Genomic DNA, 24,820 nt, shown 5'->3' with positions numbered 1-24,820 from the left:
GCCTTAGGGGAAACAGTTGTATAGCAGTAGTAATGTGAAAATCTGACAAACATTTAACTGAATACTGTTTACCATATCAAGATCTGAAAAACATGCCATCAGCTCAGTCCATCACGTGACACTCATGACTGTAAACCTCAGTTTGAAGAAATAATTGGTTGTAGCTTATCTGCATAGATGTACAAATCATTTTATTCCCTTTCTAATCTCTCTTAGCAGATTGTAGTGGACTGTAGAAATGCCATACAGAAAGGAAATATTCATATATTCATAGAATCTACAACTTAATTTTGTGTCGGCCAATGATCCTGCATTCCAACCTTTCCAGCATGGCCTGCTCCCCTCTCAGTGACCATCGGGATGCTTTCATGTCAGCCCGCTTACTTACATACACAGATGATCAGGATGTTTGTCCAAAACTGTTCGTGATGAAGTTAGTTCCAGCTAGGACATTTTTAATAAATTGTTTAACTTCAAGAATGAGGCCTGGTGCGGAGGCTCATGCCTGTAATCCCAGCCCTTTGGGAGGCTGAGGTGGGTGGATCACTAGGTCAAGAGATCGAGACCAGCCTGGCCAGCATGGTGAAACCCTGTATCTACAAAAAAAACAAAAAAAAAATGGCTGAGTGTGGTGGTGCACGCCTATAGTCCTAGCTACTCGCAAGGCTGAGGCAGGAGAATCGCTTGGACTTGGGAAGTAGAGGTTGCAGTGAGCCGAGATTGCACTACTGTACTCCAGCCTGGGCAATACAGCAAGACTGTCTCAAAAAAAAAAAAAAATCCAGAATGAGGTAATGCAAAAATGATGCACGTGTGCTAAATCATAGGAAAATCATAGGATTCATGTGCTGATGAAAACACTTGTCCATAAGGAAGAGGAACACTAATGCTACCCCACACATGAGTAACCTGTGTTAAAATAGAAGCAGAGTTCGCAGGGCATAGTGGGAATCCAGAAATAGGGCTGTCTATTAAAACTCTATCATCGAAGGAAAACTGTTCCTCGTCAAGAAAGGACCATCGGAAAACATTTAGAAAACATATTGGCCAGGCACAGTGGCTCACATCTGTAACCCAAACACTTTGGGGGATCCAAGGCAGGAGAATCGCTTAAGGCCAGGAGTTTGAGGCCAGCCTGAGCAACATAACGAGACCCCATCTTAAACATATTTTTTAAAACTTAGTTGAGTGTAAGGCCAGCCTGGACAACATAGTGAGACCCCATCTAAAATATTCTTTAAAAATTAACTGGGTATAGTAGTGCCCACCCGTAAGGCAGGAGGATCACTGGAGCCCACGAGTTCAAGGCTGCAGTGAGCTATGGTTGTGCCACTGCACTCCAGCCTTTGTAATAGAGTGAACTTGTTTCTTTAAAAAAAAAAAATCTATTAGTAGGTACCAATATTACTTGATAATTTACATTAACCACAGTTTTAGAACTCTGACAATTCTCTTAGGAACTTAGTTCCTAAGAGGTTGATCTGGCAGGACGGATCAGTGCCACATCCAGGCAGCTACACAGGGAAGACTGCTGCAGGGAGGGGCAGGGCCCACAACAAGTGCACGCGTGTGGCATCGGGACTGATGCTGCTACCGGCCCTAGTGCCAGTAACTTGGCCTTTACTCATAGTCAGCGTCCACGAGCTCACGCCGTGGGTCAGGCATCCCACTGAGCTCTCCATGTACATTCTCTCATTAGACCTTCACTACCACATTAAGACATAGGCTCTATCGTTCTCACTTTTCAGAGAACACTAAGGCTTGGAGAGGCCACAATTGTGCCTGAGATTCCAGAGCTAAACACTGACATGGGATCTGAGCTGAGTCCTGCGCATGGCCTAACAAACTGCACAACTGTCGCATGACAGTCATGAAGACTGTGTAGAAATACAAGTACTTACAAAGCTTAGTGAGAAACAGTAGGATATGACTTCATCTATGTGAAATGTGTGGGTATGGAAGGTAATATGCAAAAATTAAAGGCAGTCGTACTCTGGTGATGGTATGACAGATGACTGTTCACACGTTTGTCTTCTACATGAATTCAAGGCCAGGTGTGTGATGCTTATTAAAACACGGCTTACTGAAATGCATTTTACATAGGACCTGGTTCTCACTGAAGCATGCCCTCACCTAGAACCAAGCTCTTCCGTGGCGTCTTAGGAAGCCAGGACCCCACGTTAACGCTGACCTGCTCTGGCCTGTCCCACAGGTGGCACTGGTGTTCCCCAACAACGATCCGGCCGCCTTCATGGCAGCTTTCTACGGTTGCCTCCTGGCCGAGGTGGTCCCCGTGCCCATCGAGGTGCCGCTCACGAGGAAGGTAAGGAACGCGCCCTTTGCTCGGTCTCTTGCTGAGTGAGATGGGTTTCATGGTGGCTGTCTCCCAGGTGGGTGACGGTCTCCTCGCTGTTTCTGGGACCTTGGATTTCCTTCAGTTACCTCAATAGGGGGCGTGGTCGCTGGTGGGCCCTGCAGCCTGGGATGGGTGTGTCCCGGAGGGTGGAGCACAGCTTGCTTCGGGGTCAAACACGGAGCAGCAGCCTCTTGGTCAGTAAAGCAAGGGTGTTTGAGAATCTTGTTCCTTGGTGTCATGTGCACTAGAATTGGGGTAAATGATAGTTTTTTGAAATTTATTATTTTTTGAAGGGTGGTGGATGCTGCTTTTGTTCAGTTGTTTTGATATCCAGTCCAAGGTTGACCTGTGATTTGTCAGGTCTTATTCTATAAGGAAAATAAACCACTAAACTTGCTATTGTAATTACTGTTTAGTCTGATGTAAAGAAATTAATGTGCATTGTCAATCAAAAAGTATTTGAAACAGGTTTCAATTTAGAATTTTATTTTGCCAAGGTTAAGGACATGGCCAAGACCCAGCCTCAGGAGGTCCTGAGACCGTGTGCCCAGGGTGGTCTGGCTGCAGCTTTTGGGTTCACACATTTTCGGGAGACATGAGACATTAAGCAGTACACATAAGACGTATGTTCATTTGGTCTAGGAAGGCCCGACAGCTTGAGGCAGCAGTTGGGGGCCTCCCAGGTCACAGGTGGATTCTAAGATTTTCTGATTGGCAGTTGGTTGAAAGAGTTTATCTAAAGCTCTGGAATCAATAGAAGCCAGTGTCTTAGGTTCGGGGTTGTAGAGACCAAGGTTTTTATTATGTGGAGGAAGCCTCCAGGCAGCAGGCTTCAGAGAGAATAGATGTAAATGGTTCTTATCAGACTTAAAAAGGTGTCAGTCTTAGTTAATTCTCCCTGGATCAGGAAAAGGCCCTGGAAAGGGAAGGAGATTCTCTACAGAATGTAGATTTTCCCCACAAGAAAGAGCTTTATAGGCTATTCCCAACTATGTCAAATATATTTTGAGGTAAAATACTTTGATTTCTTTCAGGGCCTGCTGTTTGTCATGTTGGTATCTTATTGCTACAGAGCGTTAGCTTTGTCGGTCTGTAGTTCTGTCTTTTAATGCCATTGCTGGTCAGCTGTGCCTGAATTTAACCAGAGGATGAGGGTGTAAGGAGGCGCTTCTGACCCTCCTTCCCATCACAGCTGAACTGGTTTTTCAGGTTAACTTTGGAATGTCCTTGGCTGAGGGGCTTAGAATTTTAGTTTTGGCTTATGCTGCGTAAACCTGTGATGTGCCCATGCACACTGCCCTTAAACCATGAGCTCCTTTTAGCACTTTTTTTTTTTTTTGGAGATGGAGTTGCTCTGTCTCCCAGGCTGGAATGCAGTGGCGTGATTTCAGTTCACTGCAACCTCTGCCTCCCGGCTTCAAGCGATTCTCCTACCTCAGCCTCCTGAGTAGCTGGGATTACAGGCGTGTGCCACCACACCCAGCTAATTTTCTTATTTTTAGTAGAGACGAGATTTTGTTGTGTTGGTCAGGCTGCTCTCAAACTCCTGACCTCAGGTGATCTGCCTGCCTCGGCTTCCCACAGGGTGGGAATTACAGGCGTGAGCCACTGCACCTGGCCCCTTTAGCACATCTTTAATGCGTGCACTGTGTGGGTGACTCTTCTAACTCTAAAAGGCAACAATCATAGGTAGCCCAGGCTAAGAGTTCCCAAAGAAACTTCCAGCTGTCTTTGTGGCTATTCCAACATTAAAGTTGACTCAATATTTAAGAAACCCGTCTGCCACCTCTTAGAACACACATGGGTGTCTCTTCAGAGTCTATGCCAGTCATAGGGTTGCATTTCAAACTGCCCCTTGGAATGGGAACGGGGTTCCTTTTGGAAACAGGAAAGATGATTGCTATTTTCATTTCCTATGTATAAAGCCAGGAAGTTCATGCTTGGCCTCCCGAGTATGCGCGTGTCTGGCAGAGGCAGGGGAGTCTGTGGTAGCTGCCATGGGAGAATGCCAGTTCCCCTGCCCCTAGATTTGCAGCCAGCACTCCACATGTGCATCAGACAGGTCAGACTTCCCGTGAGGTGCTTTCTCGTCCCCCTGGTTCCCGTGGTCTTCACGACACATGAGAAAAGTGGAAGGACTGGAGGACTCCAGTCATGCTTACATGACAGCCTCAGTACTGTAGTTAACCCAGTCCTGGGATCTAGTGAGGAGTTGACGAGGCTCCCCTTCAGCTGATGTTCATGTCAGTGGTTAGGGGCTCTCTGGACATGTTCTGAGGTCTCTAAGCAACAGTGAAATGATGATTTGCGGGAACCTGTAGGCATCAGCATATGGTGATGGTTCAATAACCAGACACAAAACATTTATCATTGTTATTCGTAACAATTTATTTTCTTCACTTGAACAATTTGTATTTGTCCATGTTAAGTGTTATAGCCTGGTGTCCTCCAATCCAGGCTGGTTTGCAGAGAAAAATGATTTGTGTTTGTGAGGGGTTGGTTTTCCTGGGCAGGTTCCAGTGCTGCCCTCAGGATGGCAGAAATGCTATCCTGTTATCTGAAATCCTAGGCATAGCTCCAAATACCAAGGTGGCGTTCACTTCAGCCATGAAACGTTTCAGTGTAACACATGTTTAAGATGCTTTGAAATAATGAATTTAAGTACCTTTGAATGGTGGTAAAGACATAAACCGTCCGTTTTGGACAGACCAGAAATCTTTCCAAGGCTACGTGGCTGGGAAGGTGTGGCAGTGATGATGGAGAAAGAGGAGCTTTCCTCTCCCACAGGAGGACCGACAGTCCCCCTCGGCTGAGAGCCCCTTGCACCCGAGTAGAGGCTGCAGGTTCACTGTAGATAGGGCAGGTCCGCATGGGGACGAGGGGCATCTCGGGGGGACTCTGTGGTCAGAGGGCATGGAGCACAGCAGGAGAACAGTGTGGGGACGTCTCAGGAGGCCAGGACTTTTCACGCTTGGAGGTCCCTGGGAACTTAGGTATCAGTGACTGTAACCTGTGCAGGTGATGAGGTCGCAGGCACAGGAAAGAGCCCCTGCCTGTCCCTCACTCACCTCCAGGACATAGGGGAGGGGCCCTCTGTGGCTGCAGTTTTGTCACCAAGCACCATGAGCACGAAAACCCCTCTCAGAAGAAAGGGCTGACATTCCCGCCTTGCCCACTCTATGCCAATATAACCCTGAGGTGACTTTGCCTACAGATGCCTCAGGCTATGCAGAAAGCTGTGGAGAATGCATAGACCTTAACAAGGCATTTAGAAATCTTTACTGTGCAATCCAGTGGTCATGGGATAGAATTCTAGGGAAACCACAAGTAGTTTCACAGGTGAAGGATAGAGACCCTCCCCTGAGGCCAAAGCTGTGGAGAATGCACAGACCTTAACAGGGCATTAGAAACCTTTACTGTGCAAACCAGTGGTCATGGGATAGACTTCTAGGGAAACCACAAGTGATTTCACAGGTGAAGGACAGACGCCTTCCCCTGAGGCCAAGCCTTTGAGTTCTAAAGACACCATGACTTGACTTTAAACACTATTTTAACTGACAAGTTATATACATTTATGGGGTAGAGTGTGGTGTTTTGATATATGCATACAACATGGAATGTTTATCAAACTGATTAACATATCTGTCACCTTGCTTACCTCTCATTTTTTATGGAGACATTTGGAATTTACTCTTGGTTATTTTGAAATGGAGGTAACATTTTTATTGACTAGTTACCCTGCTCTGCAATAGATCTCAAAACATCTTCCTCCAATCTGAGGCTTTGTCTCTTCTGACTAACATCTCCCCATCTCCTCCCAACCCCTGTATCTCCTCCCTCCCCCCCAATCTCCTCCCTCCCCCCCAATCTCCTCCCTCTCTGGCCCTCGTGGTCACCATTCCCTTCACTACTAAATGCCACATGTAAATGAGCTCATGTGGCCTTGGCCTTTCTGTGCCTGGCTTATTTCCAGCAGCGTAATGTCCTTCCGGTTCAGCATATGGCCGGCTTCCCTCCTCACCGAAGGCCGAATAGCGCCCACTATGTGGTGTAATGTCCTTCCGGTTCAGCACACGGCCGGCTTGCCTCCTCTCTGAAGGCTGAATAGCGCCCACTATGTGGTGTAATGTCCTTCCGGTTCAGCACACGGCCGGCTTGCCTCCTCACTGAAGGCTGAATAGCGCCCACTATGTGGTTTAATGTCCTTCCGGTTCAGCACACGGCCGGCTACCCTCCTCACTGAAGGCTGAATAGCGCCCACTATGTGGTGTAATGTCCTTCCGGTTCAGCACACGGCCGGCTTGCCTCCTCTCTGAAGGCTGAATAGCGCCCAATGTGCCGGGTCGGCCTGCTCTGCATCCATTCGTGGGCCTTTGGGCACTGAGGTCATTGGTCGTCTTGGCGCTTGTGGATAACACTCCAGTGAAGGTAGGCATGCAGATAATCTCCTGGATTCCTGATCAGTTTCAGTTCCTTTGGCCAAATACCCAGTAGCCAGATTACTGGATCATATGGTAGCTCTATTTTTAGGTTTTTGAGAAATCTCCATACCGTTTTCCATAATGGCTGGGCTAATTTGCATTACCACCAATAGCATGCAAGGGTTTTCTTTTCTCTGCATCCTCATCAACAGGTATTTTTCCTCTTTTTGATAAATGCCATTGTAACCAATGCAAGCGATGTGAGGTGATGTCTTCTTGTGGCTTTTTTTGTTGTGTTTTTTCTTTTTTTTTTTTAAACAGTCTTGCTCTGTCACCCAGGCTGGAGTGCAGTGATATGATCTCTGCTCACTGCAACCTCCACCTCCTGGGTTCAAGCTATTCTCCTGCCTCAGCCTCCTGAATAGCTGGGATTATAGGTGCGCACCATGACACCCGGCTAATTTTTGTATTTTTACTAGAGATGGGGTTTAGCCATGCTGGCCAGGCTGGTCTTGAACTCCTGACCTCAAGTGATCTGCCCGCCATGGCCAACCAAAGTGCTGGGATTACAAGCGTTGAGCCATCTAGCCTGGCTTCCCTGTGGTTAATTTGCATTTCCCTGATGATTAGTGATGTTGAGCACCTTTTCATGGACCTGTTGGCCATTTGGGTGCCATCCTTTGAAAAGTGTGCCTTTAGAATGTAGCAGTTTGTTGGTCTTAGAGAACTTTTCTTATTTTTAACTGAAAGAATCTGTTGGCTATGGTGCAAGTCAAAGTGGGGTCAGGTGAGCATATTTGTGTAGTGATAAGTATGTGAACCCTAATATTTCTTCCATCTGCCAGTCCTACAGCCATTAGAAGTATCTTCGAATAAAGGCCCTAATGAGAACCCAGTTTTCTGAACACATCTTGGGAGGAATTTTTTTTTTTTTTTTTTTTTCCCTGAGACGGAGTATTGCCCTGTCACCCAGGATGGAGTGCAGTGGCGTAATCTCTGCTCACTGCAAGCTCTGCCCCGGGAGGATTCTTTTTATTCACACTTTCCTGAGATGTAGCACCTGTTTCCCGGAGTTGGCCTCAGATCCAGCCAGATGAGGCCGACATCACCTTTCCAAGGACAGAGAACTAAGGCCTGTGAGTCAAGAAAGCCACTAGTCCAGGCGCAGCCAGGTCCCATCCGTGGGTCACCTGCGGAGGCCGTGAGGCCCACCGAGGACCTGCAGCCCTTTGCTTCTGGTGCTGTGTGCGGGGTCCACCTGTCCGATCCCTTTCTTTGTTGAGTGTGTATGCGTGTGTGTGTGGGCACATGTGTGTGAGTGTTGAGTGTGGGCACGTGTGTATGCATGGGCACATGTGAGAGTGTGGGGACACTGGGCACATGTGTATGCATGGGCACATGTATGTGAGTGTGACTGTTGAGTGTGTGCACATCCGTGTGTGTGTGCATGTGTATGTGGGCACGTCTGTGTGTTGAAGGCTGCACGGGTTTCCTCCCACACAGGTGTGTAGGGTGAGACATGGTAAGTGCTGCTCTGAGTGCACTGGCCGGGGCTGAGCAGAGCTGTGCTGAGGGCTGGCGTCTGATGGGGCGGCAGGGCGCTCTACACGTGCTGAGGAGCAGCAGGCCCAGCCTCACCTCAGCTGAACCGTAGCCGCATCCTCCCAGGCCTGCCGCTCCTGTGGTTTTCAGTCTCTTATTTCTTAGGGAGTCTTGTTATGTGTATGATTTTATCATTTGGGATATTAAATCATGGGCAGACATTACCAGGGCAGGGTTTAGGAAAAGGTTGGCTCCTGGCCTGAGTTCAGCATTCCGCCCACAGCCATGAGCGACTGGCCTCAGCCGTTCCTCCGTCTTGTGACCGTCACGCATGTGCTCCTGCCTTGGCCCGGCACTTTCTGGCTCTGCGGAGCTGCCTTCCTGCTGTGGAAGCTAATGTCGCCCCACCTCTGCCCCTTACCGCTGCAGAGTTGGGACGTTTGTTAATGTCATGTTCACATTCACATTAAAGTAACTGATTAGGGCTTTCCTTGAGCAAGCACCGCGTGTGGGAAAAGCACCCCAAGACGTCCCCGAGGCGGGTTCCGTCTGTCCACCGAGCTCCCGACGACCAGACCTTGGGGAGCTACGTTGCGTGTGCTAGTTGGCCCGTTCGGCTGTTGCGCCGTGAAAATTCCACAGAGAGGCGTTTTCACTGCAGATTTAAATCTACAGTAAGAAAAGTACTAGACACTCAAGAGACTACAGCTTTGAAATTTTAATGCTGCCTGATTTACCCAGGTGAAAGCATCACTGTTCAGCTCATGTTCTCCCGTTTTCAGGGAAACAGGTGGGAAGATCCACAGCCAGGCCTCTGATCACCGACAGCAACCGGGCCGTGTAGGGTCCATGCGGGGGAGGGGGGCGTCCACACTGAGCCATCTGGGGAGTGAAGACGGTGACTTGCTCACTACAATGTGGTATTTTTAGTTCCTGGAACCCTGGCTGTTTTGGAGCTTTCGGTTTATTTTATGAATGAAATAATGGAAAACCCACACAGCTGGCAGGTGTAGAGAGAGTGACGTGAGTGCCTTGGTTGCCTTTGGGCAGATGGACAGGAGTGAGGACTGGCGTGGTCTGCTCAGGTCTGACCTTCCAAACCGGAGCTGGCAGCCTGGAGCCACCTGTACCTGGTGTCTCCGGTGAGGCTGCACAGCAGGGGTCCGTTTCAGCAAGCTTCAGTTATTTCGCTGAGACCGAGCTGTTCAGGGTGAGAAGGTGACCCAGGTCTTCCTTCCTCTGGCTGAGGTTCCCTGCCTGGCACCCATGCCAGGTGTGCCTTCGGTGCCTTTGGTCTTTGAATGTTTCAAAGATCAGGCACTTGGTGTTAGTGTGTTACTAGAAGTGTTTTTTTAGACCCTGTCTGTTCTCTACAGTAATTGTGTCCCATGATCAGAGTCTTATGGAATCCGAGGGAACTGTAACAGCAGCCTCTTAATGTGACCCGCTGAGCACCAGCCCTGCACTGAGCACTTTCCATACGCTCTTCCAATTTATCCTCAACAAACCTGGGAGACGCCGTTCTTTCTGTCCCTGTTTTACCCGTGAGGACACTGAGGCCATGCCAGCTCACCTGTTCGGGGTCCCACAGATGCCAAGCAGCAGGGCTGGGGTTGGATCCCCGTTCTGCAGACTCCAGGGTCCGTGCGAACCCTGGAGGGAGGGCCGAAGGCTGGGCGGAGCAGGGCGGGTCGTGGATTCTCAACCCCTCTCTCTCTGTTGCCCTCTCAGGACGCAGGGAGCCAGCAAATAGGTTTTTTGCTTGGAAGCTGTGGTGTTACCGTAGCCTTGACTAGTGACGCCTGCCATAAAGGACTTCCAAAAAGCCCAACAGGAGAGATCCCACAGTTTAAAGGTATGCCACTGAGGCTCCGAGAGCTCGCATGCCCACATCCTTTGTCAGAAGACGGGTGCGGGAATACGTCACCCTGCCTCGGTTTCAATCCTCTGTGGAATGAAACGTCAGTTGTGGACCCACAACTTTTCACGCGTTCACGTCCCCGACGACACAGCCGGGGTGCCGGCCCGTGGGGTGACGTGAAGGTAATGCATGGTGGAGGCTTGGGTGCTCTTCTGTTCATGTCTTAGATCTCATGAAATCTGGAAACACCAGAGATTCAATCTAGTTGATGTGTTTGAAAGGGTAGCACATGAATGGAGAGAAATTCTGCAGGCCTGCTTTCTGAGGAACATTTAAAAGGAACTTGTCGTTTATTTCCAAGGTTGGCCAAAGCTGCTGTGGTTTGTCACAGAGTCGAAACATCTCTCCAAACCGCCCCGAGACTGGTTCCCGCACATTAAAGATGCCAATAACGACACTGCGTATATTGAGGTGAGTCAGCCTCGGCCTCCTCCACTGGCCCTGAGTGTGGCCTTGGGAATTAATGTGTCTTTCCGACGGTTACTCGAGCGCCAAAATTCAGGAACTCGGAGACCTCAAGTAACCAGAAAAGGTGCCGTGACCTCCCAGCCCCACCTCCCTCATGCTTTCTGTCTCGTTTCAGTACAAGACGTGTAAGGACGGCAGCGTGCTGGGTGTGACGGTGACGAGGACCGCGCTGCTGACACACTGCCAGGCCCTGACGCAGGCGTGCGGCTACACGGAAGGTGGGGTGCCAGACCCCGACTCCTTGGGACCCTGGTTCTAACCGGGACACCTGACACGAAGACCACGTCCTTCCCATGAGTAGCTGTAGAAATAGTGTGACATTTGTGCCCAGCTCCGCTGACGTTCACTTATTGCTGAGTTAGGATATCAGCTCAGCCTGCCATAGCAAAATACCACAGACAGGGCGGCTTCAACACAGACATTTATGTCTGCACAGCGCGGAGGTCTGAGGTCAGCGTGCCCTTGGGCAGTTCCCAGGGGGGTCTCTTCCCGGCTTCTCATAGGAGGTGTAAGATGTGCGGTTAGGCGCCCATCCCTACGACGCCACTGAACGCGAATGACCTCCTGAAAGGCACGCTCTCCACAAGCAGCCACGCTGGGGCCCGGGGCTTCAGCATGTGGATTTGGGGAGACGCCGTGAACGCCATGGAGCTTCATCCCGGGTGCACATGAGCATATCTTTAGTTGTAAGGAAAACACCCGTGTGTCCGCCCGCCCTCCCGGTTGAGTCAGTCTCTGCAGGTCTCTGCTGCTGCGGTGAAGAATTGGTGGTGGTTATGTGTTTTCCTTCCCGCGGGTGGGCCGGTATAGGAGGCAAAGAGGGGAAGTGAGTGGAGGGAACCATGGCAACCGCGCTGAAATGGCACGGAGAGGGGAGGGTGCAAGCAGATCCCGGGGACCCCCAGAGACTCCCGCATGGGTGCCCTGAGTCCTACTGAGATCCCCTGAAGCCTCCTGAGATGTTCTGAGACACTGTGATATGCCCTGAGGCCCTTTGAGACCCCTTCAGAACCCCCAGAGAATCCCCATGACCTCGAGAGCCCTTGGGATGCCCTGAGGCCCCTGAGAGACCCCCTGCAGAGACCCCCTGAGACCCCCTGACAGGACAGCTGCAGTGTGCACCCCGCCTGGCATCTCTTTCTGGAACCTGACGAAGCCGCAGTGGCATCTGCCACTCCGCTGTGGAATGAAACACTTTTCTCTTTCTACTATTCTTATTCTCTCCCCATCCTCATCATCTCCCTTTTAAAAACAACGCACGTGTCTCGCGGGTGTTCTGATGTTTAGCCGTGGACTTTCCACACCTGGGGGTGCATTGCCCCCTGCTCCTCGCCCTGATAACACCTCCAAGGTCCAGGGCGGTCACTCTTGGGGAGGGAATAGATACATTCCCTCCTTGCTTCACTTTTTTCAAAAGGAACTTGGGTTGTCTCCTTGGGCCGTGTGTTGTGAAAGCCCCTCTGTCTGTTACCCTCCACACTTCAGCCTTTAGACGGGGAGACTGAGTCATGTGCAGGCAGCTACTGACCTCGGGGGGCCAGGTGACTTCCAGAGAAAGCTGGGCCTGTTCTCGGCCAGGGTGCTCTGTGATAGTAATCCTCATCAAGCACGAGCTTTTAGCACCTTTTTAGAGCCCTCCCCCATAGTCATCGAATAGATTTCCCTCCCTGTCTTCCAAATTCCAGTGCCTCCTTGTTTTATTGCAACTCCAACCTTGGAGACTTCCAGTAGAGCTGCGTAGGTCCCCGTGTTGCCAAAAATCCACCTCCTCTGTGCACACAGGGCTCTCCAGCTGCAAAGCTTCCTTTCCTGGGAGACTCGTGAGGAAGTGAAAAGAAATCTTTTAAAGAACAAGGCAGGGAGGGGGAAATACATAAAAAGAAGGAACACTGTGTTTTAAGGCGCAGCCTGGAGAGCTAACGCTGCTCACTCGTGTGTCAGGATATCTGTCTAGAAACTCCAGGGTGACCAGCACTCAAACGGGTCTACAGAATTTCCACCAAGATGCAGCAAAATGGGATTTTTCCAAGATCTGTTATTTCCTGCGATGCAGTGTTGGATTTTCTTTGCATTTTGGTCTGTTGCTGTCCTGTCCTAAGAAAGAATCTCCTGACTCCCTCTTTTGTGCAGCTGAAACCATTGTGAATGTGCTGGACTTCAAGAAAGACGTCGGGCTCTGGCATGGCATCTTGACAGTAAGTGAGGTCCCCTGGCCGCGTCTGTCCACACAGGAGTCCCCTGTCCACGCAGGAGTCCCCCGCCCCCGCCCAGCCTGTCCACACAGGAGTCCCCCCCCGCCCCCCGCCCAACCCTGCCCCCCCGGAGCCCCCCCCCCCCCCGGCCCAACCTGTCCACACAGGAGTCCCCCGCCCAGCCTGCCCACACAGGAGTCCCCCGCCCAGCCTGTCCACACAGGAGGCCCCCGCCCAGCCTGCCCACACAGGAGTCCCCCGCCCCTGCCCCCGCCCCCGCCCAGCCTGTCCACACAGGAGTCCCCCCTCCGCCCAGCCTGCCCACACAGGAGGCCCCCGCCCAGCCTGCCCACACAGGAGTCCCCCCTCCGCCCAGCCTGCCCACACAGGAGTCCCCCGCCCAGCCTGTCCACAGAGGAGTCCCCCCTCCGCCCAGCCTGTCCACAGAGGAGTCCCCCCTCCGCCCAGCCTGTCCACACAGGAGTCCCCCCTCCGCCCAGCCTGTCCACACAGGAGTCCCCCCTCCGCCCAGCCTGTCCACACAGGAGTCCCCCCTCCGCCCAGCCTGTCCACACAGGAGTGTGCTGGGTGTCGGAATACAAATGCCTAGGTGTGCATATGTTTCACTTGGGCAAGCTGCTTCCTCCCACACTGTGAAGAGAAAATCATTACTGTTTAGAAGACCGATGTTGTCCACTAACGTGGTTCACGACTGCACCACAAAGCCAGTTGTTTCAGCAGCCACTGGTTTGAGGGTCTTGGACACATGGATTGAGGTTACAGCTGCTGAAAACAGCCTTCCAGGGCTCACGTGGAGATCATTATCTTCCTTCCCACACTTTTGGCATTCAGTATCGTAGCGTAACATCAAAGGTTGGTTGGTGTGTGGATTACTGTCCTGTACATCTGGTTAGCTGCATGTTCCTGTTATTTCTTGAGTCAGTGGGGCCTGCTGTTGTGTTACTCTGTGGGGAAAAGTAGTTTACAGATTTGCCTTTGAGGATGGCAATCAGTGTGTGTTATAGGGAAATGATTGTCTCACAATCACGAGTGCCCTGGATGACAGTGCTGGGCTTGGGCACTTCTTATGGGGAAGAAACCTTATTTGTTTAAGGCAGGCTTGGCACTTAAAAGCTACGTGGAGCGTGACTGCTTAGATGCTCCCCCCATCTGTTTCGAATGTGGTAATTTTCACTAATTTTTCTTTTGAATAATTTCTTATGCTGAAGCTTCTTACCTTTTGGTGGTAGAAAATTCTAGTAGTTGTCACATGAGTGATGGGCATATGAATACAGGATTTGCCGTTTCTCAGTGGACCAGAATTCATGTGAAAAGGAGCCGGCAAGCATTTCCTAGACCAAATATCTGTGGCTCCAGAGCAGCCCACCTGGCTGCCTTCTGTGATACATGTGGGTCATCTCTCAAGTCTGATGCTGTTAGGGGGTGAGATGGAGCAGTGTGGTCCCAGCACCGTTGTGTGCTGGTGCAGTGGGGAGCCCGGCTTTGGGACTGGAGGACCTGGGATGAGATGGAGCAGTGTGGTCCCAGAACCGTCGTGTGCTGGTGCAGTGGGGAGCCCAGCTTTGGGACTGGAGGACCTGGGATAAGGTGGAGCAGTGTGGTCCCAGAACCGTCGTGTGCTGGTGCAGTGGGGAAGCCCGGCTTTGGGGTTGGAGGACCTGGGCTTGTGTCTCAGCCCTTCCTTTCTTAGCTTTGTGACTCAGGCATATCACACGTGCATCTAAGTCCCTTCTCAAATCTGAACCTCAGTTTTCCTATCTGTGAATGAGAACGACAATCCTATTTGACGTGGCTGGTGTGAGAATTATGTGGCCTAAAGTTTAAGCACCCACTCCACCTACACGTTTGACACATGATTCAATGATCAGGTCCTAAAGAACAGATAGCTACGTCACTGTTGCTGTTAGTCACTCTCGTCATTAGAACCCCCGAGTTTCTGGCTGTGGCGTTGTCTGCACAGCCCTGCTTTCGAGGCATCGTTGTGGGGCCGCCTCTCTGAGGGTCTCCCGCTGGTGGTACCAGCCTGCCTGCTCTGTGCTCTGGGGTACAGCCAGCAGCCCTGGCGGGTGTGAGTCTCTCCACTGTCACATCTAAGGCGAGGTCTCTGAGCAGACAGCAGTAGCTTTTAAGATGCCCTCACAGACCCCAGCACAGAGTGGGGAGGGAGTTGGTGGAGCTCTGAGGAGGGAAGGCGCATGTCGTCTTTCCGCTTTCATCTGGAGCTTCCTGAATCGAGCCAGTGGCTCTGCGGAAGGGTCTGTGCCCTCTTGTCTGCCCCCAACCCGTAGCCTACAAGACTGCAAGGATCCTAGCCCACTGCACAGCCCACCAGGTGGTGCCTGGTCTGAGTGCTGTGGCGTGAGTCATGTGTGAGTCCCAGCCTCAGCGTGCAGCAGCATGCAGCAGCGTACAGGTACTAGCCAGTGTGTCCTAGTTTATTTTTGTCAGGAGTCGCAGTCTGCTGCAGCAAGGCCTGGCCAGAGCCAGAATGTGAGCTTCCCTCGGCCCCGCGTTTCAGAGCAGCGTATAGTTCTCAAGACGGGTTCTGCAAAATAAAAGTTAGCGTAACACACTAGGAAGAATTAGGCTTCGAGGATATGAAAGGCTGTTGAAAATGGTGATACTTCACCAAAGGTTACATCTTAAAAAGGATTTGGACTTAAATTATTTAATTCTGTCAGCAGTAGTTTAGGGAAAGCAGTGGAGTTCAAGGGAGACCTTGGGAGTCGCTTTCCCATGGACATACTTTAAAGGATTACACCCAGACCCGACCGTGCCACGCTCATGCAGACCAGCCGTCCCCGCCCTCCCCACCCTAAAGAGCCTCCAGGGTCCTGTGCGACTGCTCCTCCTCCGGGCCCGTGCAGCCTGGTGTCTGTGGTGCTCCCTGAGAGCTGCTGCTCCTCCTTCCCTGGGGGCCCATGCAGCCTGGCGTCTGTGGTGCTTCCTGCGAGCGGCTCCTCCTCCTCCTCTCCCCCTCTTCCTCTGGGGCCCCATGTGGCCTGGTGTCCACGGCACTCACTGAGAGCTGCTCCTCTGCCATGCCCCTCTGTAGTTGCCGTCCCTGCCAGCCCCACCCTAAGGAGCCTCCAGGGGCTGTGCGGCCTGGTGTCTGCAGCACTCTGAGGGCTCCCCCTGCCCCCGTGCGGCCTAGCGTCCCTGCCACTGGCTGAGAGCTGCTCCTCTGCGTGCCCCTCCGTGCTCACCCTGCGTGTTCCTGTGTTGATTGCAGAGCGTCATGAACATGATGCATGTGATCAGCATCCCGTACTCGCTGATGAAGGTGAACCCTCTCTCCTGGATCCAGAAGGTCTGCCAGTACAAAGGTGGGTCTGGCGGGGTGCAGTGACTCACGCCTGTAATCCCAGCACTTTAGGAGGCCAAAGGGGGTGGATCACCTGAGGTCAGGAGTTCCAGACCACCCTGGCCAATATAGAGAAACCCCGTTTCTACTAATAATACAAAAATTAGCTGGGCCTGGGGGCGCATGCCTGTAATCCTTGCTACTTGGAAGGTTGAAGCAGGAGAATCACTTGAACCCAGGAAAAGGAGGAGGTTGCCGTGAGCCGAGATTGGTATTAAAAAACAAAAAAAAAAAACAAGGCTCACAGGGGCTGGGTCACAGTGATTCTTCACCCTTCCCCACCACTCACGATGATCTCTCTCTTTCAATAGGGGGCGATCTGACGGTGGCACATACTAACCTATTTCTATTTTTCTTTTAGCAAAAGTGGCGTGTGTGAAATCAAGGGATATGCATTGGGCATTAGTAGCACACAGAGATCAGAGAGACATCAACCTCTCCTCTCTGCGAATGCTGATTGTGGCGGACGGCGCGAACCCCTGTAAGTGAGGAGCCGTGGGAACTAGGCAGGCTATGGAGTCTTTTTTTATTTTTTTACCCCCAGGTTTCATTCTTTATACTTTGATTTTTCTTTTTCTAATCCTTATCTTAGTAAAGAAGTTGTCTTAAAATCACCAAACCGTATCTCTCACTCTGGCCGAGAGGTACGATGGCTTAATAAGGACAGGCATTTGTAGACTCCACAGCCCTGGGATTCAGAGGATATCTTGATTCTGTAGAGAAAGTTCCTTTGGTGACCGTGTTTCCCTGCCTGTAAAATGGTGCTTAAGTCATAAACTTTCATGAGGATGAAATGAAGTAAGCCCTAAGCAGGTAATAAGGAAATATTCAGGAAATATTTGACTGCTCGTACTTTATGGTCTGTAGTAGTTTTCTTGATCAGTAAATTAATTTGTCATTTTACATGTAATTTCATTATCATATTCTCTAACAAAAATACTCAGATTAAGTAAATTAGTGGCTCCACAGAATACTATAAATACACCTTGAGAAATATTTCAGCCAACTGAAATGAGAACCTAGCTAGCATGCTTTTGTGAGAAAAGTATATAAAACTTAGAAGCAGAGTGAAATTAATGAAAGGTTTCTGACCACATTTATGAAATATGCAACATTTATGTTTGTAAGTTAAAGCAGCATAAACTCCTTTAATACCAGATATACAAAAGCAGACTCATAAACAGGTTTTATAAACAGTTTTCAAATATAAAATTTCAAAAATCCTGAGCTAATTTAATAAACAATTGTTTTAACCCATAACTCTACAAAACAATACATCTTGCATAAAGGAAAGTATGTCTATATTTGGACATAGTTTAGCAGGTATGTTCTTGATAATTATGCCTCGACCTCATCATTTAATAGAGAGGAAAGTTTTCTTCATTTGGTTTAGATTTACCCCTGTCTTGGAACTTCCATACTGAAAACAGTGGAACAAGTCTCAGAAAAGTTACTAAAGTAAGTTCATCTGTCAGAAAAGGGGTCATAAATGTGGAGGTTGAGTCCTTTAAATTCTTGAATTCTGTTTGAGAATGACCACTTTCAGTGTAACATAAATAATAAATTGTATTAAATATTTTTCCATACTGCCTAGATCCACTTGTGCCTAAATCCCACCTTCAGAACGGTTTTCTGTGGTGGGATTTTGTAATCAATCACAGTGCTTCAGCTGTCTGACCATTGTCCCTCTTTCACTCTAGGGTCTATTTCATCTTGCGATGCATTTCTCAATGTCTTCCAAAGTAAAGGCCTTCGACAGGAGGTCATCTGTCCTTGTGCCAGCTCGCCAGAGGCCCTCACTGTGGCCATCCGGAGGTACTGGGTCCTGTCGATTTACGTAGCTAACCTAGAGACAGTCCTGATTCAGCAGCGAAGGGAGATCAGGAAATCCTAACGGTGAACGCTGAGGGTGAGGGTGAAAGCGGGACCTAACCTTTCAAGATGAGTTTATTTCTGTTTTTATGTAGATTCATTCATTAAAAAACATGTATCACTCTCTGCAGTTTCACCGTAATTCCTTAATAAGTGGAACTGTCTAGAGGCTCATGGAATCATAATATCCTGTCCTTGCAGTTGGCAGAAATTTACTCCGATTTCCTCGTGTGTGTCAGTCTCTGGTTTCATCTGGGGTGGGATAGGAATTTACTCTGATTTCCACGTGCGTGTACGTGGAAACAAGAATGGAATGACCCTCCTCTTCCCCACCACTGGGAGTATTGCTGTGGACACGCTGCCCCAGACCCCCGCACCACACCTCCTTCTCTCTCACCACACCTTCCTCTGGTTTCATCTGGAGTGGGATAGAGTCCGTTTTCATCAGCCTGCTTTTCTTGCAGTGCTACTGACTTCCATGTGCTGTGGGATTTACTGGTATATTTATTTTTTTCATTGTCTGTCTCTGGTGTATAGTTGATGCCTGATGCATATTTTTTGAGTGAATGAAAGTAAAATTTAAAGTAGGTAAATTCAGAAAGTTGCCTCTTGTACAGTTTGCTCTGACAATCCCATGTCATTCACCAGAAGTGAAGCCCAAACCTGACGTGTGTTTATGCACGTGATATGCACACGTTGGCATTTTACATAAATGGAGCCATGTGTGCGTTTGGGTTTTTGTTTTCATTTTACTTGGTTGACGTAGGTGCCACTGACGGCCTAAATATGCTGTTGTAGCATCTGCCGAGAACAGGCTCCTGCAGAGAAGCTGCGTTCCTGGGTCGGCTGTCACCGGCCCACCCAAGGCTGGTCCAGAGGAAGGTGTGGCGAGAGAGGAGGTGTGGTGCGGGGGTCTGGGGCAGCGTGTCCACAGCAATACTCCCAGTGGTGGGGAAGAGGAGGGTCATTCCATTCTTGTGAGGTGAGCTCTGGAGTGTAGATGAGTGCAGGAGGCCTGCTTGCAACAGGCTTCCCATAGCAGTGTGTGGTTTTTAAATTATAGGCAAAACTGTGGAAGGGCAGGCATTGACCAGGACACAAACAGAAATAACAAGAGCAGGATGTGTCTCCCTCCCACTGTCTCGCCCGGTGGTGCACGTGGGCACATACATCAGGTCGGCTGCGGCCTGCACCCCACGCAGTGTCTGGAGGAGTGGTCTCTGGACACGGCCCACCGTGGGTTACAGCAGCCCGTCTCCAGAGCTACCTCCCTGGCGCTGGCTTCAGTGCTCTTCTCGGGTGTGCCGCTCTTCTCGGGTGTGCCTCTCTTCGCGGGTGTGCCACTTTTCTGATTGGCGTGATTGGGCTCAACAAATTGAAGGATCAAGAGGAATTAAAAGATACGATTTTAGCATTCCAAGTTGAATTAGGAACGACAGTGTCCTGAAAACAAACAGCAGCCCCCCAAGTGTTCCCGTGCCGGTTCTCCCTGCCGCCCATCATTCTCAGTCTCATCAAGACTGTCTTTTTATGTAGTTATCATGCATATGATGCAGAAACTGTTAAATGCTGATGCTTTACGAAAGAATAATCTGTATAACTGGCCATTGCACTTCAACTCCCTAATTGCCTGAGATGAATTAGGCAGCAACTCTATCTCAGTGGTGAAAATCTTTAGGAGAGAAACCAGTGCTGGTCCTTAGAACCTGTATCTTTTGTTACCCTGATGTTTAAGTCACTTTTGAATAAATTTGATGAAAGCAGCACTTGTACTTGCATTTCCACCAACACACCCCTCTCTGCATTGTTGTCTGCATGTGTGAACAGAAGGAAAACTTCCCTCTGTGCTGGGGTTTCCGTTGTGTGCTGTAGAAGGGTTGGGACAGATGCGTGTTTTTGGAAAATGAGCCGGCGACTGTGAACTCAGTGTACTCTGTCTTAAGATTTGAGGTGAACTTTCCACGTAGTAGAGGCCAGAGGCCAGGTTATTAACTGAAAAATGGCTTTCGTACGTTCTATAAAGCTGCTTTAAGTGAGGTCTGGCAAGGCTTCCCTGCAGGTTCTGGCGTGAGAACAAAATGAATGCCTTCTTAAATGTCGTCGTGTCCAGAATGGGAGGCAGTACAGTGCTCTCGTTTTACTTACTCCTTATGTTTTTTAAAGAACAAAAACAAGTGCTACATTCCCCTGTTTTGTTGCAGAGAAGGGTCTGTAGAGGATGGATTATGCCTGTTTGAAGGGGTTCTAGGATGGGCATTTCCTCTGTGTTGGGATCTAAGCATTTGTGTCCTGCGTGTTAAGCATCTTCCAGGGACAGCCTCTTCTGTGTGTGAACCATCTTCCAGGGACAGCCCCTGCTCCTGGTAGCGAAGCAGAGACTGAACTTCCAATGCTGAGTTGCAGCTGGTTGCTTGTTTGGCTTTCGGTCTGTTTAATTAAAAAAGGATAACGATTATCTGCAGTAGAATGCAGATAAAATTGCAGATGCATTTGCTTACTATTTGTAGAATTTTGGCCCTCTCTGGAATATGTGTCACTTAGTGATTCTCTTTTGCAAAAAAAACAAAAAACAAAAAACATAAAAGAGTAGATAAATCAGAAGCTGAGGCACTCACAAGAAAGCCACCCAGGGCTGCAGGTGCCAGCAGGGCCGGGCGTGGACATCAGGGCTATGAGTCGATCTTCCAGGCTGTCAAGGGCCAGGGCCTTCAAGAGCCCCAGGTCTGACAGGAGTGCCCGCAGCCTACTAGCTGTGGAGTATCTTAATGTCACTCTTGCAAGCAACATAGAATGTCTGTCATGCAAAACAGAGCACATTGGAAGGTTTCAGGGCTCACAGGATCGATGGAACCTCCAGTGTCCCGCTTGATAAATAGGCAGGATGCACGGGCGCTTCCGGGAGCAGTAGCAGCCCTGGTGACGGGGAAGGGGTTGGGGTGGGATAGGGGGTCACGGCGTACAGAAAGCCAGCAGCGGCTGTCAGGGGTTGTTGGGGGGTGCGGCGCACGGGAGCCAGCAGCAGCCCTGGCAATGGGAGGGTACGTAGGAGTAGCCTGGCACCTGGGCTCCAGGTACTGTGCCCTCCCTCAGGTTGCCCAGCACTGGAGGCAGGTCACTGCTGGAACTTACACAGTCGGTTCTCCCCTCAGAGAAAGGCCAGTTGCCAAAAAATGACCAGCCCTCATTGTAGGGTGGTTGAGATTCTTTGAAAACATGAGTCGGAGACCTTGAAGGGGCAAGGGCTGGAGACGTGCCTGTCCTCAGGCATGTCTGTGTTCACATGTGTCTAGGCACGTCTGTGTTCACGTGTCTGTGTTCACGTGTGTCTTTATGCATGTATAAAGACGTGTGTCTAGGCATGTCTCTTCACATGTCTTTATGCATGTCTGTTCACGTGTGTCTAGGCATGTCTGTGTTCACGTGTCTTTATGCATGTCTGTTCATGCGTGTCTATGCATGTTCATGCATGCTTGCCTTTCTTCATGGCTGTCTTCACCTGTGTATGCCTGTCTTCGTGTTTGTATTAATGTGTCTGCCTTCGTGTGTGTCTGTTTTCACCCTTGTGTTCACGTGTGTCAGCCAAGTGGTGGCAGGAAATCACCTGCTCTAGTGAAGTCTGCTCAGTCTTCCTATGTGAGCTGTATTTTTACCCAGGCATTTAAAGTATTTTCTTCTCTTTAAAAGTGTCACCGTCCTGTTATATTTTGTGTTTTCTCTTCTACTGATATTAGTTTTAGAGTAGGAAATATTGGGGAAATAGGGGTTTGTGGTGCCTAAACTCATCAGAAATTTTTTAAAGGACAAATTGCAAGGCAAAAACCAGGAAACTGTTTCCTGGCTACAAGTATCCCCTTAACCTCCTGCTGTCTTGAGTCTGTTACCATCTCTCCCTAAACCTTCTGCCATTTGAGTCTGTTACCATCTCTAGAATGGAGATGTGACAGAATTGATTTCCTTAAAGCTACATTGTGCAAATGTTTATTGAACTGAAAAGCATAATTTTTAGCTTTGTAACTACAAAGTATTATTCGGATATCCCGATAATTTAGTAACAAAAGGCAAAAATTCATGTAAAACAATGAAACAGTAATTCCAGAAAAGATAAAATCTTGTCTTTTGCCCCCTTGTCACAACAGCCATCTTCCATTTTTTGAAAGTGTCCAAGCTAGAAGTTAGCTGGGAGAAAACCGAAGAAGAGGTGTCCACAGGGAGAAGGGTGCTGTCTGGTGCCCACTGGGTGCGGGTGGTGCCTGGATGAGTGACAGGAGAAAACAGCATAGCTCTGAGACAAAGTGGTTCCAAAGTGAGCACTTCTGACTGCTCAGAAAAGTCAGACCCAAGTTCCATAATCCAGCATGTAAGGGAAAGCAAGATAAACTGTAATTTTACCTAAAAAGCGGGATAAAATTTTGAAATTCTCTATAGAATAGTCTTGAGATGAAAATCACCTGAACCAGAGCATGACAATTAGGCAGCATTGAAGAGCAAGCCGGGTTTTCCTGTTTAATTTCACCCGACCACCTGCGTTTGACAGTGTGTTCTGTTTTTGTGGTGAATTACATGAGAAGTTTGTTTTGGCAAAGGTTTGCAGTGCAGTGAGAAAATAGCAGAGGAGGGGCCTCCCCACAGGGTCCCCCCAGTTTCAGCCCGTAACCTCCCCTGGAAACAGAAAGGTGGCCAAGGCTTATGAGAAAGAGTTTGCAAAAAAGTTTATATAGTGTGATCCCATTTTTGGTAACAAAACATTAAGTATCTGTAAATAGTATATTCAGTGCCAAAAAAAGCTGCGCTACGCAGGGCGGGCGAGGCGGTGGAGATGGGCGGCTCACTATGCTGCGCTATGCAGGGCGGGCGAGGCGGTGGAGATGGGCGGCTCACTGTGCTGCGCTGCGCGGCTCTTAAAATGGGCTGTTTTTCGTGGGCATGCATTGCTGCTATTAGGGAAAAGGAAGAATGTTACATTAAATCAACTCATAACTTAATACACTGGCTGCTTTTACGTCGTATCTTTTCCTGTTAAAAATCAGAGCCTCCGTTATCTGTTGTGGTTTTGAAAGTCTGTCACACTGAACGTTGTACGTGCACGTTTTTCACTGAATTTCTCCTTGTGGTGCAGAAGTGTTTCCCGAAAATATTGTTTCTGCTAAAATGAGTTCACAAGCTAACCTGCTCCCTGTCCTTTAAAGGGCACTTTTACTGGGTACTATGAGTGTGTAAGGGCATTCTGCTGCTGTTGAAGCATGGCCCGGGGAGGAAAGAAAGCAGAGTTCTGTGTTCTGTGTGCCCAGGCACCTTCATCAGGGCTGATTTACATTCGTCTAAAAGAAAAACCTTTGGTGGTGAATGGTGATTCAAGACCAGAGCAGCTACCCTGTTTTTTTTTTTTTTAAAAAGACACTTCCTCGGGGCTCTGGCTGCTAGTTCGGAAAGGAACACCCTCCACTCTCAGACAGGCTTCCCGGTAACTTCTCATTTTGTCTGGAACCCGAATGCGTCTTCCCAAAGAAGCAACGTTGTGCAGGTGCTTTGAGGCCAGCGTGGGGAACGGCAGGCGTGGGATGAGCGCCACCTCCTTCCTTCTCTGTGCTACTCTGTCGGGGGCCGAGGTCGGTCTGGGTCCTCATCTGTGTGGTCGGCCTGGTTCCTCCTCTGTGCCCGCTCTGTCGGGGGCCAAGGTTGGCCTGGGTCCTCCTCTGTGTGGTCGGCCTGGGTCCTGCTCTGTGAGGTCGGCCTGGGTCCTGCTCTGTGAGGTCGGCCTGGGTCCTGCTCTGTGAGGTCGGCCTGGGGCCTCCTCAGTGCTCATCTCGCTCCAGCTTTGTGACGTGGGTGGGGCTTCACCTTCAGCCCCTTCAGATTCCTCGTCTGTAGATAAGAATCACAGCAGTAGCCCCCTGAGAGGCCTGTGTGAGCACTGAGTGGGTTCATACACACAAAGCACTTAAAAACATGCCTGGTTCGTAGTAAGAATTCAGCAGGTGTTGCTGCCGTTACCACAGTTACATGACTACAGGCGTGTTTTGTGTGATCTGTTGCAAAGACAGGCTGTGTAAAGATTGCTGGGGGGAGGAGGGGTCTGCAGCTTAACTCTTTGTTCTCCAAATGTGCTGCTGTTGCTAAGCTGAGAATTACTAGATTGGAGAGAGCCCGTGTAAGATGAAGAAAAAGACCCTCATTAACTCACTTGCCTCAGGGATTCAGCAAATAACAGGCGGCACTGCAGCGGTGCAGGTGCAGTGCCACTCCTCTGGTAAGCCCTAGAGCTGGAGGCTGGTAAGGCCTGTTTACTGCTTGATCTGTTTGTTTTGTGTTAATGTCCTGAGCCTGGCCAAGCTCTGTTTGTGGTCAGGAGTAGCAAACTGGATGTGTTCATGAAATTTATAGGAGCTGCTGCTTCAAGGTGTTATGCAGGCAAGGCTTATGGAATGTTTTCTAGAGGCTGGAAAGCTGTGACAAGTGAACAGTGCAAACGGTTTGGTGGAAGCCATAGTGTACATTCCTTGTGAGGCCACGTTGCGAGGTCTGGCCTGCTTCTCTCCTTTTTGTTGGTCTGTTTGCATGGTTATAAAGGAATGTGTGAGACTGGGTAATCTATAAGGAGAAGAGGTTGATTCTGGCTCACAGTTCTGTGGGCTGTAAGAGAAGCATGGCTCCAGCATCTGCTCA

At 49.6% G+C, this 24,820-nt stretch overlaps 1 protein-coding gene across 2 annotated transcripts in view; it reads left to right on the top strand.

The window, feature by feature from the left end:
* DIP2C (disco interacting protein 2 homolog C) overlaps positions 1 to 24,820 on the top strand; it is a 368,414-nt gene that overhangs the window by 251,322 nt on the left and 92,272 nt on the right. For both annotated transcript variants that reach the window (XM_025396905.1, XM_025396903.1), the window contains 8 exons: positions 2,213 to 2,323; positions 10,051 to 10,174; positions 10,542 to 10,651; positions 10,824 to 10,926; positions 12,839 to 12,903; positions 16,154 to 16,247; positions 16,647 to 16,766; positions 17,986 to 18,100. In XM_025396905.1, coding sequence (XP_025252690.1) covers positions 2,213 to 2,323; positions 10,051 to 10,174; positions 10,542 to 10,651; positions 10,824 to 10,926; positions 12,839 to 12,903; positions 16,154 to 16,247; positions 16,647 to 16,766; positions 17,986 to 18,100 — 842 coding nt within the window. The remainder of the gene's footprint in view (positions 1 to 2,212; positions 2,324 to 10,050; positions 10,175 to 10,541; positions 10,652 to 10,823; positions 10,927 to 12,838; positions 12,904 to 16,153; positions 16,248 to 16,646; positions 16,767 to 17,985; positions 18,101 to 24,820) is intronic.

Source organism: Theropithecus gelada, chromosome 9, assembly GCF_003255815.1.
Source record: "Theropithecus gelada isolate Dixy chromosome 9, Tgel_1.0, whole genome shotgun sequence".
Taxonomy (NCBI): Eukaryota; Metazoa; Chordata; class Mammalia; order Primates; family Cercopithecidae; genus Theropithecus; species Theropithecus gelada.
This window is presented reverse-complemented; position numbering and strand designations above follow the sequence as displayed.